Source organism: Penicillium oxalicum, chromosome III (genome assembly GCF_001723175.1).
Source record: "Penicillium oxalicum strain HP7-1 chromosome III, whole genome shotgun sequence".
In the NCBI taxonomy this organism is placed as follows: domain Eukaryota; kingdom Fungi; phylum Ascomycota; class Eurotiomycetes; order Eurotiales; family Aspergillaceae; genus Penicillium; species Penicillium oxalicum.
The window spans coordinates 3,150,367-3,165,185 of NC_064652.1; the positions used below are offsets into that span (position 1 = coordinate 3,150,367).

The 14,819-nt window shown below is 51.9% G+C and overlaps 4 protein-coding genes across 4 annotated transcripts; 1 reads left to right on the forward strand and 3 right to left on the reverse strand.

Moving 5' to 3' along the window:
* Nucleotides 1-63: 63 nt before the first annotated feature.
* Nucleotides 64-5,344, reverse strand: POX_c04495 (uncharacterized protein; the record flags this gene model as incomplete). The annotated part of the gene is made up of 2 exons (XM_050113370.1): nt 64-5,152; nt 5,217-5,344. The coding sequence occupies 2 exons, from the start codon at nt 5,342-5,344 to the stop codon at nt 64-66; spliced, it is 5,217 nt and encodes a 1,738-aa protein (XP_049970926.1).
* A 680-nt stretch (nt 5,345-6,024) lies between these two features.
* POX_c04496 (uncharacterized protein) lies at nt 6,025-10,511 on the forward strand (the record flags this gene model as incomplete). Its single annotated transcript, XM_050113371.1, has 2 exons — nt 6,025-6,190; nt 6,271-10,511. 2 exons carry the CDS (start codon nt 6,025-6,027, stop codon nt 10,509-10,511), a joined length of 4,407 nt encoding a protein of 1,468 aa, XP_049970927.1.
* A 652-nt stretch (nt 10,512-11,163) lies between these two features.
* POX_c04497 (uncharacterized protein) lies at nt 11,164-12,382 on the reverse strand (the record flags this gene model as incomplete). Its single annotated transcript, XM_050113372.1, has 2 exons — nt 11,164-12,144; nt 12,254-12,382. 2 exons carry the CDS (start codon nt 12,380-12,382, stop codon nt 11,164-11,166), a joined length of 1,110 nt encoding a protein of 369 aa, XP_049970928.1.
* Nucleotides 12,383-12,619: 237 nt separating this feature from the next.
* Nucleotides 12,620-14,513, reverse strand: POX_c04498 (Vacuolar protein sorting-associated protein 45; the record flags this gene model as incomplete). The annotated part of the gene is made up of 3 exons (XM_050113373.1): nt 12,620-13,258; nt 13,311-14,336; nt 14,400-14,513. The coding sequence occupies 3 exons, from the start codon at nt 14,511-14,513 to the stop codon at nt 12,620-12,622; spliced, it is 1,779 nt and encodes a 592-aa protein (XP_049970929.1).
* Between the last annotated feature and the right edge of the window lie 306 nt (nt 14,514-14,819).

Here is a 14,819-nt window from a genome sequence, read left to right on the forward strand (position 1 = left end):
TCCACGAGGAGCGAGATGGAGAAGTATGCCATGCAAAAGTCTAGGATTTCAATCAAGTTCCGCTCATGATTGCGATTGCTGCGATAGCGTGGCGAGCTTGGTAGCAACCTTGGGGAAATACTGCGCAACGAAACCCTCGGTATAGTAACTGTGCGCAGAGCTATGATCTCCCACAAGGTTGTGGGCCAGCTCGTGACACAGAATCACCCACCAATACACAATTGCATCAGTCCGGTCAGGGTTGCCAGTCTGAAGCAAGGCCTGCTCCTGCAATTGCTGGAAGTAAAAGTAATTGCAGAAGATGCTGCCGGCACGGTTGAAAGCGATAGTCTTGCCACCAGGGTCATAGAAGATACTCAAGCTGTCCGCCCGCATCGCGAAGATGGAGCCGCAGTCCAACAGGACTGATGCAAATGTGTTGATGCCGTTGCGATTATTGGCAAGGAAGGCCGAACGATCGATGACGGTCCTAACAAACAGTACATTCACTCCACTGGGGAGCGTCGCCACAAACTCCAAGTCATGACTCGGTCGTTCGTCACAGTATGATTTGCTCTCCGAAATCTGGTTTGTCTCCGGTCGGCTATACACATCGGACGATCCATGAGGTCGGCATGCCTGTACGGCGGAAAGGAGTTCTTGGTTCAGTCGATGAGGAGAGCTGACCGAGACTGTCTGTTCTGGCCGCTTGTTCTGTGGATCTGAGGAAGAGTATGGAGGCGGTTGTGGAGAGGATTCCTTGTTCTCGTGATTGAGCAGCGATTGAGATTGCTCTAAGGTCGATGTTGACGAGTTTTTGTCCAATCCAAAGCGTTTGGTCAAGTTCGCAAACAAGCCGCGGGGCGCCCTTTCAGGCGCAGGGGGCGCAGCCGGCTCGACCTGCGTTTCACTTGAGGCGGACTTGCTCTTGGGTGACTCTGGGAACACGCCAGGCATCGGGTTTTGCGATTGCTGGGCAAGTTTCTGAGCAGACTGTTGTTCCTGAGAGCGTTGGGCTTGAGCCTCTGCCCAAGCGGCTTCCTTTTCCTTGAGAGCCTGTCTTTCCTCCTCCATCTGTTTCTGTCGCTTATCCTCTGCCATACGGGCCTCGTGAGCTTTTTGTCTCAAAATTCGCTCCACATTGTAACCACGGGCACGGAGCTCCAAGAGGTCAGTCTTGAGCATCATCTCCAACGTCAACGTTGAGTGAAGCTTGGGCCTTTTGAGTAACAGGTGCACAAGAGACTGGCTGATCTCGTAAATGTCATACCTGCCTGGGCAGATACACAAGCCCCATCCGGTCGACAAGCGCGCAACGATTGCACTTCGCTTCTGGGTATGAGACGCTCTACGGCCTGTCAAGGAGCGGGTCAGTGTGATCGAATTGACCACTTGAACCACGAAGCTTGTCTCTAACCACCTCGCACCATGTTGGATTGAGTCGGCAGGTTGGTCATGCAGGAAAAGTCGTGCACGCTCGAGAATGAGCTTATGCAATTTGGCACCAGGGCTCTGGTCGGCCGCAACGCCTCCAAATCGTGCTTGCTCTTCGACCAGACTGCTAAGCGGAACAGCCCCAAGAGCTGCATAGAAATTCTCTAGTGCCTCTTCTTGCGGCGCAGCCAAGATGTGCTCTTTAAAGAGATTGAAACTTTGGAAGTCATCCACAACGACAATATCTTTCGCAGCAGATAAGCTCCACTCACGAATGTCCAGGTCCTCCTCCGCATCGAGAGTACCTTTCTCGGCCTGCTGAGCTTTAGTACTCTGCGTCGCTACCTGAGGAGGGATGTCTCGACTGGCGAGCAGGAATTTGGCTCGCTTCATTTCACTGAACAGTTCTCGGTCCTTCTTCAGCACAGATAGATGCTCAGCTAATGTGCGTAAAAGCATCAGATACTTATCAGAGCTTTGAAACGTCGCGGAAATGCGAGCGGGCTCTCTGACTAGCATGCGGGCAATCTCGTTCTTCGTGGGCTCTCTTCTCGAACCGACTGCCATGAGGAACAGGTTCGCTTCTTGCCCGAAGTCTACAAAGTCAAAGATGTCTTTATAGTCTTCGCCATCTCCTAAGTAGCAGAGTTTGGGTGCGACAAATCGAGGACGGGTTCCCTTTTCAGATGTGCCACTTGCGGCTACAGGAATGACGGGCGCGTTCCCGACCCGCTCGATGTCTTGAGAACTCAAGTCGGAGACTCTTCCAGCGAGATACTTGAAAATTATCCGGGCTTCCCTGTTCGTAGCGGGGGGCTGCCGAATCAATATTTGTAGGCAATCGGACAGCGGGGGATGAGCTTTGACTCCCAATTTGGAGCTATGCGGATGGAGACGCTTCTGCAGTATGTTGAGCCCAAACAAGGAGGCGCCCTCTTCAGTGAAACATTTTTTCGGCGTACTGAGACTGTCCGAGCCCTCCACCGGAAGAAAAGGCACAGTGACTGCGCCGATATCGAACGATGCGTAGCCATTGGTGTGATACTCATTCAAGAAGTAGGTCAGGGCCTTGTTCTTTTTAGTGACATCCTTCTCGGAGTCACTCATGACCATGAGCCGGACGAGCTCCGAGCCTGTCGGATAACTCTTCAACCCCATCATACTTAGAAATTTGCCTTCGTTACTGGCACTGTTGTAGATGCCGGGCCACTCTATGATTGGGAGTCCCAACGCACGAAGTGAGTCCTTTGGTTCGTACAACTCCGCAATCTTGTAACGAGTGCCACGGCTTTGAGGGTCATTTTCCGCAGTGCATATACTCGTATTCTTGAGTCGTTGAATGTCGTTGGCTGGAATATCCTCACGCACAGAGGTGAGATAGCGAATCAGGTCAACGTGGTTCCATCGCCGAGCGGGAGGACCTTTGGCATCGGTGGTATCGGGGGAGTTGATGAGTCTGTCAAATATGACGCCCAATTCAACTGTTTTACGGACTCCCAATGCGACCAAAAATTTCTCCTTGACTCCATTAAGGCCATGCACGACCGGCAGATCATCGAACAGCCGCACAGAGGCAAAGTATGTCTGTGCCGGCTGCTTCATGCCGAACCTGGTTGGAATCACAGTATTCGGCTGCAAAATATCGACCACCGCTTGCCGGGAGGAGGGACTCAAGAGTTCCCAGGCTTTGGACAGAACTGGAAGCACTTGACCCGCGAAGGCAGGAGTTTTCAGGATGTTTTGCTCTTTTGCCAACAAATTCTCATCGTTCGCATTTGTGACAAGCCATCGAATCCATGGCACTATTTGCAGTTCAGCCCATCCAAGAGCCTCGAGCTCTGCTTTACTTTGAGACTTTGTGAACTTGAAAGGCATCACCCCCGGCGGGACCGGCAAGTCAGCCGGTATCCGATGAGGATTCAGAAATCCTGCAATGTCCGCAAAGACAATGAGGCGGGTGGGATTTCCTTCTTTGTCTTCGTCATTGGCGACTGCCACGCGCAGTAAGCTCTTGACTGATAGGCCATCAAGTTGTCCAGTCACGGCCTTTTGTCCCAGCCACGATAGAAACTCGGATATTTGATTAGGTCGAAGAGTGTGAGATTCTAATTCTCGTTTAATGTCAGACACGGTGATTTCTGTCACCAGCCCGAAATCTGTCAACTTCTGCACAAACTCCTTGGCATTGAGCACCAGCTCGTCCGGCAGCGCTGGAATAGAGTCCATGAAACTGAGGTCTTTCGGAGCGATGCGAGTCTGATGGCTGGGAATGACACCACAGGTTGATATAATCTCAATGGAAGCATTCTTGTTACACATCCAAAAAGCGTCCTCTATCGTCTGTCCAAGCATGGAGGAAGGCGTTGACTCGCGGAAGACAAACTGATTGGCTGTGTGAATAGCTTCTGGAAGGACCTCAACGATATCCTCCTTCCGAATCTTGGATGCACGCGTTGATCCAACTTTGGTCGCGATTTTGGACTTGATGCTGCTCATTTCCGCTGACCACGCTATTCGGCAGACGATTCCAACTGCTCTGAGCATTTCGATATTCCACTTGCTGATGTAACGTGTATTGAGGTCGATACTCTCACGTTCCACGGTGGGGATCACAGAAGGTGCGGAGACATGAGCATTGAGACCAGTGGTTTGTTGTGTTGGGAATCCAATGAATATTCTGCCAGCCTTTGTTGGTAGAATGGAGGCCAGAATTTCAGACTGCGATTCGGATGCCCCGGTTGCAATGTTAGCGTCATAAGATGGTGTCAATATAGCAATTGTCGCCCGCTTTGGGGGCGGCTTTCGAGTAGCGCGTTCTAACTCTTTGCTAAGGGAAGTGCTGATAGATGGTTGAATAGATGCAGTATTGATATGCAGAAAGACAGTGGCCTTTAGCATCGCGGTCATATTTGCTGTCTCGTCAACGCCTTCCACTTTGGGAGTTTGGATCTGCTTTTCAGATCCCGCCTGACTCGTGAACTTGGAAAAAAAGCTGCGCAGAGAGCTTGTAGTGTCTCGGAGGTTGTCCAACCGGAACATGCTAGCATTGGGATTCCATTCCACGATGCGCATCCAAGCTGCATCAACCTGCGCGATCTCCTGTGTGATGCTGGTAATCTTCATCAGACCGTCTGTGGTTCTTGTCTCAATATCCCGGGGGATCGGGACATCCACGCCAGGAGCAGTCTTCTTGGAAAGCTTTAAGAGATTCCAATCGTCGAGCCACAGCTCAATCTCTTCCAACGCCACAAAAGTTAAGCTACTTGACAAGAACTGGCAAAGCTGCATTAACTGTGGAACTGGAGAAGAATCATTGCGGTAATCCAGTACAAACGTCGTATCTTGCGATGGTGTTTCACTCATGTTAAGGCGACGAGTGAACAAGGCGTTGCCTTTCCAATAAAAAGCCATCGCCTGCGTGCCAGAGGACACAAAAGGCTCCTCGCAATCATCAAAAACACTGTAGAAGCCGACTCCAAATGCTCCGATCTTTGTCTCATCTGGGTTTCCGTCGGCGATGCGCTTCAATCTAGCCCAGTCTTTCTCACTGAATGGGGAACCATTATTTGATATTAGGAGGCGTCGAAGGGTATGATTCGATATCGTGTGCTTGAGAAGAGCCGTAGGGTCCGTCGACGTCGGAGACGGCACTGTCGTAGAAGGTAGCGTTTCGAATTTAATGGTCACTTTCGTTGCGGAAGCATCGGCGGCGTTTTGGATCATTTCTCTGAGTACGGTCCTGAATGTGTCTGTTAAAAATTGAGTGCTTCTCAGTGACGTGTTGTCAAGATTCATAATCGCACCATTTTCCAGAATACCGAGCAAGAACTTTCGAGATAAGACCCCGAGTATCGACCGTCACGGCTTCTTCATCAGCGCCGGACCCCATGGTCCGGGCCTTGAGTGCGTTGAAATCTACATTCAGGGCCATTTCGACGTCTCTGATGCTCTGTTAGAGGCTCCGGTAGAGGTCTCCTTTCCAGAAGGACGATGTAAGCAGTAATTTGTTCACGTTCAAGACGTTTCAGGCATCTTCCGGCCGACAACAAAGCCGTGCTGGGCCCAACAAGCTCTAGATGAGCTTCACAGGGATATTGTACTCGATATCGTAGATGAAATGAACTTCCAAAGGGTAGGGTATCAAGTATTTGAAAGTCAAAAGATCAATCTTAGATCAGGTATACCAGATTTGACATGGGGCTGTTATCGACAGCTCGACGCCTCGGTGACTGCGGAGGGCCGTCTCCTTATCGAGGCGGCGTCGATCTCTTATCGGCTGGACCCAGTCACCTGCTGCCGCTTTGCTTATCTAATCATTGATTGTTTCACCAGATGGAAAGGTACCCGTCCCACCTCCGCGGGCCAGCGCAATCGATCGGAGGTCTCTGTGTCCATGCGCAGTGTTTGTCTTTGGTCGAACTCGATCCGTGTGCACATTTCGAGGCCCAGACCCGGTTGTTTTTTTCGGCGCAGATCCTTGTATTCGATCTTTGGGTCAAACTCCGCCGCTTGTTTTGAAATCCGGGTCCTTGCGGCGCTTGCATTTCCTCTGGATGCGGGCCTCAAGCTGTCAACCGCCGCTATCTACCCTATCCACACTCCCACGCTACCATGGGGGTTGATACGCTTTCTCCAATTGCGCCAGTGCGCTTTCGAGCGTTACTCCTTCCGATTGGAAAAATCAAGCGGACGCGCTTCTTGAGCTTTGCTTCAAGACTCCAAGCTGAAAATGTGGTGCGGTTGGGGGACATTAGTCCCGATTCTCGACCAAATCGAAGTACGCAGCCGCTCACCTCGGAGGATGACCGTCTACCTCATTAGTGATAGAAGGACATTGCTGATTTTGCAAAACCATAGACATGTTCTCGCCGCTCGCCTTTCCTACCGGATTGATACTCTACGACTTGTCCTTCTCCGTTCCCCCGACGTCCCACCTGGAACTCTTCCCATTTGAAATGTACCGAGAGCCGTTGGTCGTGATTGCGATTGCGGACGGAAAAGAGCTATCTGAAACCACCGATACAGCGTTAAAATATCCTGCGCCACAGGAATTGGACCAGCTGCGAGGGGAGCTGGAAACGTTAAAGGAGAGCCATCCGCGGGCGTTGGTAAATCAGCTCCTGGTCTTCGATTATGATGGTCTTGATAGCATCACCAATGGTCCAGAGAATGTTCTCTGGGTTCCTCGACCCGAGGTCTCCAAGGCGACCACCATGAAAACAGTCCTGTGTGATGTGACCTCGGTCTTGCTGTCAGAGTTGGATCAATTTGCGAAAACCATCCAAAGCATTCCGTCTATAGATTCTCCCCGAGCCTCATCGTGGGGTCCGACTCGACAACCAGAGCTGCGATCGCGATTAGTGGATCGAGTGCTGAACAGAATGACTCTTCCGGCGCAGCTACCATCCAATCCGAATGGGTCGTTACCAGAGACTGTGTTGAGTTCCAAAACTACATCACCCGCGCCATCTGAACATGAAACCCCCACCACTTTTGACGAAATCACTCGATCTATACACTCGACAAGAACAAATTCTGGAGGAAGAAGCCCTTCAATAGCGTCCCCGAAAGAGCACAGTCGTGATCGCATGTCTGTGAGTGGTCTTAGTGCCACTGACAGGACCAAAAACCGCATCAAGGGCAGGTCTGGAGTAGTGATTGGCACGCTATTTCTACAGGCAGGGAGATGGCCAGACGCCCTCAAAGAATTGAATGAAGCCGCGAACAATGCCCGGGCCGCCAGCGACTACGTTTGGCATGCAAAGGCATTGGAGAACATTCTTCTCTGTCTGGTGATGCTGGCATGGGCTGGCATGGATTTCTCGATTCCATCCGTACTGTATCCAGTTGCTGAAAAGGCCTCGAGAGCTGTAAAAGAGGCTCTCCAGGGCCCATCCGCAGCTGGCAATCGTCTTGTCTCCCTTCAGAATCTGACCAACCTACTACCTGATCTTTCAAACAACATTGTGAATCTTTACATTCGGGCCGCTAATGTGACAGACGAGCCCCTGCCTCAGCTCGTATTTTCTGAAACAGTGATTCGACTGTCTAGGTTGATGGTGTCGGCCCGCGTTCGGGACGGCGGGCTGGACGACAATGCCTTGAAGCATATTGTCATGAACGAGCCTCTACTTCCCTTGCTTCAACCGGAACTTCCACGCGGCACTATGTTGCTGCGCAAGTCTGACATCGCCAATTTCCTCTACCGGGCTCTGCCTCTTGCCTCTGAAGCTGATCTGCCTGCAACCGATGCCGTTCCTATAATCGCTGGCATTATTTCGGTTCTTAACACTCTCGATCTACCCCGTAAAAAGGCCTTTGTCCTGCGCGAACTTCTTGCTGTGATCGTACCGAGCCTTATACAGGCTCGAAAATTGGGTGCTGCCGAGGCCGGAATTCATCCGGCTGCTGGGTTGGGCTCTCTCAGCGATACGTCATTTGATGTCAACGCGCTAGACATAGGACACGGGAACATGGAGAAGAGCATCCGCCTTCTTCTGGCTTCGATTGGTGAAATCTACGGTGCCCAGCCATCGGCATCTCATGAGTGGCAGAAGCGTCAGAGTCGTATGTCTACCTCTGACGGTGGGAGAGAACTACCTGCCTATGACTCCCTTTCAAGCATTGCAGAGCGGACCTTCCGACATATTGCCCTTGATCAATATGGTGACCTCAACTTGAAGGTTGACGTTCTAAAGGCATGTATTAATTGCTGTGAGGCGCTCCCTGATTTCAGTGGCGTTCTGCGTTTCACGGTTGAACTACTGCAAACGATACGGGGAGATTTGATGCTTAGTGAAGGCGAAAGGATACCACCGCGCTTGCCTCGCGACGACCAGGTTCGTTTGTTGAATAATATCAAGCGCACCGTCGAGGCTGGCAATCGACTCGGTGCAACAACCATGACCGCCGAGTATTGGGATGATTTCCTAGTTCGCGATGTGCAATTGTTGCCCTTGCCGGATGCGCGGCGGCCCGTTCGTCGATCAAAGACAGAACTTGACGCAGTCACAACTGATTCAGAGAAGGCGAAGAAAGATCCCTTCTTGTATAATCCTTTCGCCAAGCCGAGCAGCAAGACGCTGGAAATTTTAACTGTCACGGACGAGCCTGCGTCATTCCGAGTGACACTTCAAAATCCCTACGAGTTTGAGGTCGAGATCGAGTCATTGCGTCTTGAAAGTGAAGGGCTCAGGTTTGTCGCTGAAGCGGAGAATATCTTCCTTGGGCCCCTTGCTCTGCAGGACGTCCTCATTTTAGGTACCGCTTACGAAGAGGGAAGTCTCAGCATCTCCGGTTGCTCAGTGAAGATTCGGCATTGCCGAGAGCGAAAGTTCCCCATCTTCAAAGCACTATGGAGGCCTCTTCCTGAGGTCAAGTTCAAGAGGACAGGACTCTCTGCAAAGGAGCCTCCGAATGATCGCCCGCTCTCATGGAGCTCAATCACATCAAAGGACGGAAAGATGTCTACGAAAAAGGGCCCTGAAACCGAAACTTGTCAGGTCAAGGTCATTGGTAGACAACCATCCTTGGTCATCGAATCGATGTCGCTTTCGCAGTCAGCAATCATGCTCCTCGAAGGCGAGATCAAAACTTTCTCAATTACACTCCAAAATACGTCCACTTGCCCCGTGGACTTCGTTTTGTTTACATTCCAAGACTCAACTACTCGTCAACTTCAATCGGCATTGACGAACAAAAATCTACTTCCGGTTGAAATTTACGAGTTAGAGCTTAAACTCGCGACTCAGCCAGCCTTAAGATGGCGTCGTGAGGGCCCACAGTCTGATAGTTGTTATATCCCCGCCGGGGAGAAAGCGACATTCAACGTGGACGTTCTAGGGAAACCTGGTCTGCAAGACACGACAGTCCAGATTGACTACTCATACGTGAAGAAAGAGCGAGATCAGTTGCCTGAAGTATTTTACACGCGGCAGCTATTTGTGCCCTTAACAGTGACCGTCAACGCGAGTATAGAGGTTGCACGCTGTGACATTCTACCCTTTGGAGGGGATTTCGCATGGAAGAATCATCATGTCGTTGGCTCCTCGGGATCGGCTGAGACACCAGAGGTTCCTTTGTCCGCTTCCGAAAATGATCCGTTTTCTGGGATTCTGTCTCGCCTGGGCCACGGCGCATATGAATCGGATCACTGCATTGTTCTGCTGGACCTGCGTAACGTATGGCCCAGCCCATTATCGGTATGGCTTCGAGTCAATGAGCATTCGGTTGATCAAGCTCCCGAATCTTCAACGGATAACGGCACGGGTCAGTATACTGTTGACGGGAACCTGCAACCGGGTCAGGTTTCGCGATTTGTTCTCGTCCTACCCCGTGTCTACTTGGACAATCCATACGCCACCATTCCACTCGTCAACACGGGCAATCGCCGCCAATTCGTTGTCAGTGCCAACAAACTCACTTTCGAAGCCGAAGGAGCTTCTCGCGAAGCCTTCTGGTTCCGCGAGGAGCTTCTCAAGCGAGTCATTGGAGGCTGGTCGGAGTCTGCTACCGGCCGGAAGGGGTCCATTGATCTCCGCAACATCCGCCTGAACACCCGTATGGTGGAGGCCATGCGTCTTGAAGACGTAGAAGTCGCCTTTTCTCTCTCTTCCCCCAAATCCAAAGACAGCCCCTCGGCGGTGAAACAAGTCGGAAGGTCGAAGTTCCAGGCGCAAACCGACGACCTGCTCACCCTTCACGTCACCGTCCACAATCGCTCCTCTCGTCCTATTCACCCACTTCTCCGCCTCCAGCCAAGTCTTCGTCACCAACAGAATAACATCGCGCTAGATCTCACGCGGCGTCTGGCATGGACCGGTATGCTTCAGCAAGCATTGCCCATTCTGCCAGCCCGAGGATCGATCCAAACCTCTATCGGGCTAACCATCCTTTGCCGCGGCGAGTACGAGCTAGGCGCTAGCATTGAGGAAGCTCGGATTTTGCGACACTCGGATGAACATGGTGAAGGAGAGGCTTCTGATCCAGCTACGCAATTTATAGAGGATGGTATTGAGGATACTTTTGGAGCGGGCGTGGTGAAGCGTCGACGCATCTGGCATGCGAAAGAGGGTTGTGTCATTCTTGCCCATGACTGAGAATCTATAATTAGAGAGTTTCATGATGATTGAACCAAGCTCTTACCAAATTAGATGCACATAATATACCATTCTATTTATCTCTTCAACCTTGCTTTTTTTTTCTCATTTGTTGCGTATGGCAGGTATCTGGTGGGAACTGAATGTGATAGAAAAGATTCTTCATAGACTTTATCCATTACAGACATGTCAGCAATTGACAACGTCTGTGTCTTTTGATCCCAGAAGTTTCGACGTGATTTTCCAATTGCCCCATTGCATACTTGTTCTCTTGGCGTGAAAGATCATCGGCACACGACCAATTTCAGTACACGGCTGCTGGATTCGAAAATTGCTGGCATGCTTTCACTGTCTGAAACTGGTTCATGGCGTGTTTCAGACAAGAGGAGCTTTTCGAGATGGAGATTTCCAACCGTCTTGTGTGAGTAATAATTGCTCAAGGTGACGGACGAAATCCGGGAATTGCATGACGAGTCACCAACTCGCAGGCTGCTGGCTCCTCCGATCATGCAAGATCGTGGCGCTTCTCACTGCTTGGTCTTTGAGAAGGACATGGTCGCGGAGAGCTAATATTGAGTCTCAGATCCGAGACGAAACGCAGGAATTCTCTTCGTCATGATGAATCGGACATGGCAGTGCCTCGACTCGCATGTCACCCACTGCCGCCCTCAGCGGCATCTCCGCCGTCGGCACTGTCCGCCGGTGCGGATCTTTCACGATTTGCCGGTGCGGGCTGTGACTCTCCCAGGGGAAAACTGAGGTGCTTCCAGTCTTCAATTTCCTCGATGATACACTTGAGACGATCGCGAATGCTTTCCACGGCATAGGTACCCAGGATCAAACGGAGAGGTGGATAAGAGCAATGCCCAAGCTCCCAGACGAGATGCGCTGCCTTGACGGCGGAGGCAGGCTGCTTGTCGCCCAGCCACATCAACATGCGTCTGGCATGCGCTGCGGGGGACGTTGCCGTGTTGTACGGCTCACTGGGCGGTTTGACCAGAAAGTGCCCGTACAACGGTAGAGGCGAGGAGAGATTATGCTCGGACGGGTTGGCTGCCATGACCGACGGAGAGACCAGATCTCCAATGTCATCACGACGCATGTGACCCGGTTCAACAAGGGTACCCTTGATATTGAAGCTGTCTACCTCGTAAAGCATGCTCTCCATCAGACCTTCTACCGCATACTTGGAGGCACAGTACGGTCCTAGTCCCGGCACGCCCAGCGCACCTGATGTAGAGCTGAAAATCAAGTATCGACCTGCCCGTCTCTCACGAAAGTGTGGCAGTGACAGCTGAATGATGTTCAAGGTACCGGTGAAGTTGGTCTCGAACTGGTTTCGGATGTCGAACTCGTCCTGATCTTCGCACGCGCCGATCACGCCGTACCCGGCGCAATTGGCAATCACGTCGATGCGGCCAAATCGCGCAATAGTCTGATCGATGACTCTTTTCACCGTCTCACGCGCACGAACATCACAAAGAAGGCCAAGGCAATTATCATGCTCAGCTTCGAGCTCCCTCATCGCTTCGGGGCTGTTTTCAAAAGTGCGCCCGACGGCGGCAACGAGATCATTTCGGGCGAGGGTGGTCTTGACGAGTGAGCGGCCCATATGGCCAGTAGCACCGAAGATCTAGATAAACACATGAGATCAGAGTTCTTGCCTGTGAGGGAAGGCGATGGTCGGGGAGCTTAGTGTCGCACGTGCGTTCGAAAGCGGAGGAGGTAGAGAAGATGCTTACCAGCCATACGAGAGGCTTTGGAGGGTTCTGTGGGCCAGGAGGATCGGTCGTCGATGGAAGATGCAATCTTAATTCTCGAGATGCAATGGGCGAAGTTGGCCCTTGTCGAGCAGGAGAATGCTGTTCCATTGTGCGGGGAGTTGGAGAAACGAGGAAGACGAGGGGTATGCGGTGGAAATCTTGCGCTGATCTCTCTCCGCATTCTCCAGAGATCCACATTCAAGCGTCATGGCAGACGCACTTTCAGTGGACAAGTCCTGTTCTTTCCTGACACTACGCAATACGCATACACTTCAAGTTTCTCTCGTTCACTGGTCAATTGAATTATTATGCAGGTGAGATCACTATGCCTGACTTGCTTGGATATTAGCGCCCAACTTCCCTCCGCAGCCGTCCCGCAGCTGTCGTGGGACCAGGCTCTGGCCAGCTGCTCACGGCGTCATCCACTTCCTCAAGGAACGTCGTGCTATTGTGTATACTGGTCCCGCTCAAAACAACGCGCACGCCGGGAGAGCTGGCATTGACTTGAGCGACCATCTTCGCCTCCTCGTATGTTGTGCCCCCAACCATGAAGATGATGATGTCTTGGGGCTTATCCCGCGTGTGTCCGCTGCCTTCGAGGAATGGATATTGCAGCTCCTTCAGACGGCCTTTAATGAGGTTCTGAAGGGTCATTTCGAGTCTTGGAGAGTGCTGCGTGTAGACGTTCTCCACCCCTTTCAGGCCCTTGAAACGGTCCCGGGCGCCGGAGAAGAAGGAGGTGGATTCAAATAGATCCGTAAAGCCTCCCGCCACTGGAGGAGCTTGAAGGGAATGATGATAGGCAAGAAGCTTAGGGATGATGTTGACACGATGGGAAGGGACATCACCCGCCGTGACGAGCAGATCGAGCAATACCGCCAGGGAGTTGTTCGATTGGCTTTCGTAACGAAGACCGTAGAGAGCAACCAGACGAACTTTGCAGTCCGCGGGGACATTTGGTAATGAAATGATGCGTTGGAGAGACTGGGGCGGCTGATTAGCTCGAGTCGCTCAACGGGACTGGGACATTACGAACCTTGAGGTCGTTGGAGTGGTTATCGTTGCAAGCCAAGCTCTGTTCCAATTCACTCACGTCCAGCAGATTATCCTCTCCGACTCGCCGACTCAGCTCGCCCACCAAGGTAACGTGCTTGCTGACATTGCCGGACAGTTTGCGAAATTCAGGGTAATCCTCCACGAAGCGCTTCATATCGGCGATCGAATCAATATTCATATTACTCTGCGTCTTGACCTGGTATTGTTCCACATATTCCTTGATGTTCTGGCCCAGATCACCGAAATTTTGGTACATGTTCTTTTTAAAGAACGGATCCTGGTCCTGCGCCAGGACAATCTCCTGTAGCTCTGGTCGGATATCGGGAACATCGCGCAGGTTGACCCTTCCATTGCTGATACCCAGCAGCTCGTGGACCATGGCCTGGTAGGTCCATTGCGAAAGAAGCGGTGTGATCGGATCGTCGCGTCGGTCAAGGATGAGCAGGATCGGGGGTGTATCCGTCCGACGGAAGTTGAACAGCTGCTCCTCCTGTGTGATATGGTATCTGACCTCGGTCGCCAATTTTCTTGCCAAAAAACTGTTCTTCTCATACCGAATTAACGGGTTCTTCTTCAGCGCGAGTAGCAAGGCCAAGGTTCCCTCTGTAGCCCGCTGGAGTGAGTCGGGGTTCCACAGATCCGGAGTATGACTCCAGAGCCGCGACAGTGGGAATCCCAGATTCAAGTTTGCAAGGTCTGGATTGATGACCCAAAAGTCGGCAAACTGTTCCTGGACGCTTTGAACGACCTCGTGGCTGTCAGCCTCGGCCAGACGCTCGAGCGAGGACTTGCGGATGATGTTGCTGAAGTAAATGTAGTATTCGCCATATTTGGGATCGCGAAGCTCGTCGATAAGCAACTGGATCGAGCTCGGCGAGGGTCGCACAAAACACAAGCATCGTAGGTGGCGCATCTTCTCGCGCGCGGCGTTGTCCAGGCGGTCGATGAGGTAGACTTCATGGTTCAGGAGGGCGGATTGAGTGATGGCGGTCGAGACAATGGATACCTGAAGGGTGAATGATTAGTCTTTCCGATTCGATTCCGTATTGTAGTCAAGCGCAAGTCCCACTGTCTCACTATCCAAAAGCAAGATCTTCATCTTGGTCGACGATAATCCTGACGCCGACTCGCCGGCCGTCACCATCTTGGAGATGTAGCCCGAGACGGCCGCGACAACGTCCATCGTGAGCGAGGAGGGCGCTCTGAGCGCAAGAGATCACGGAATAGAATATCGTGCGTGGAAGGAAAAGAGTACCCGAGAGGAATGAAGCTCTGCAAGGAATGGGTACAGCTGATCGGTTGACGAACGATCGAGGTGTTGAGGTCTGCGGGGGAGGGTTGATTGAAGGTGGAGCATGTGCAGGTGGTCAGCCTCTTTTGGCACGTCCGCTTTTCCCACATGACGTCCTCAGCGTCGATCTCTGGACGCCCATTTTTCTCCCATCCGCTCGTCGCTCGTCGCCGTGGGCTTTTCATCCTTCAGTCTTTG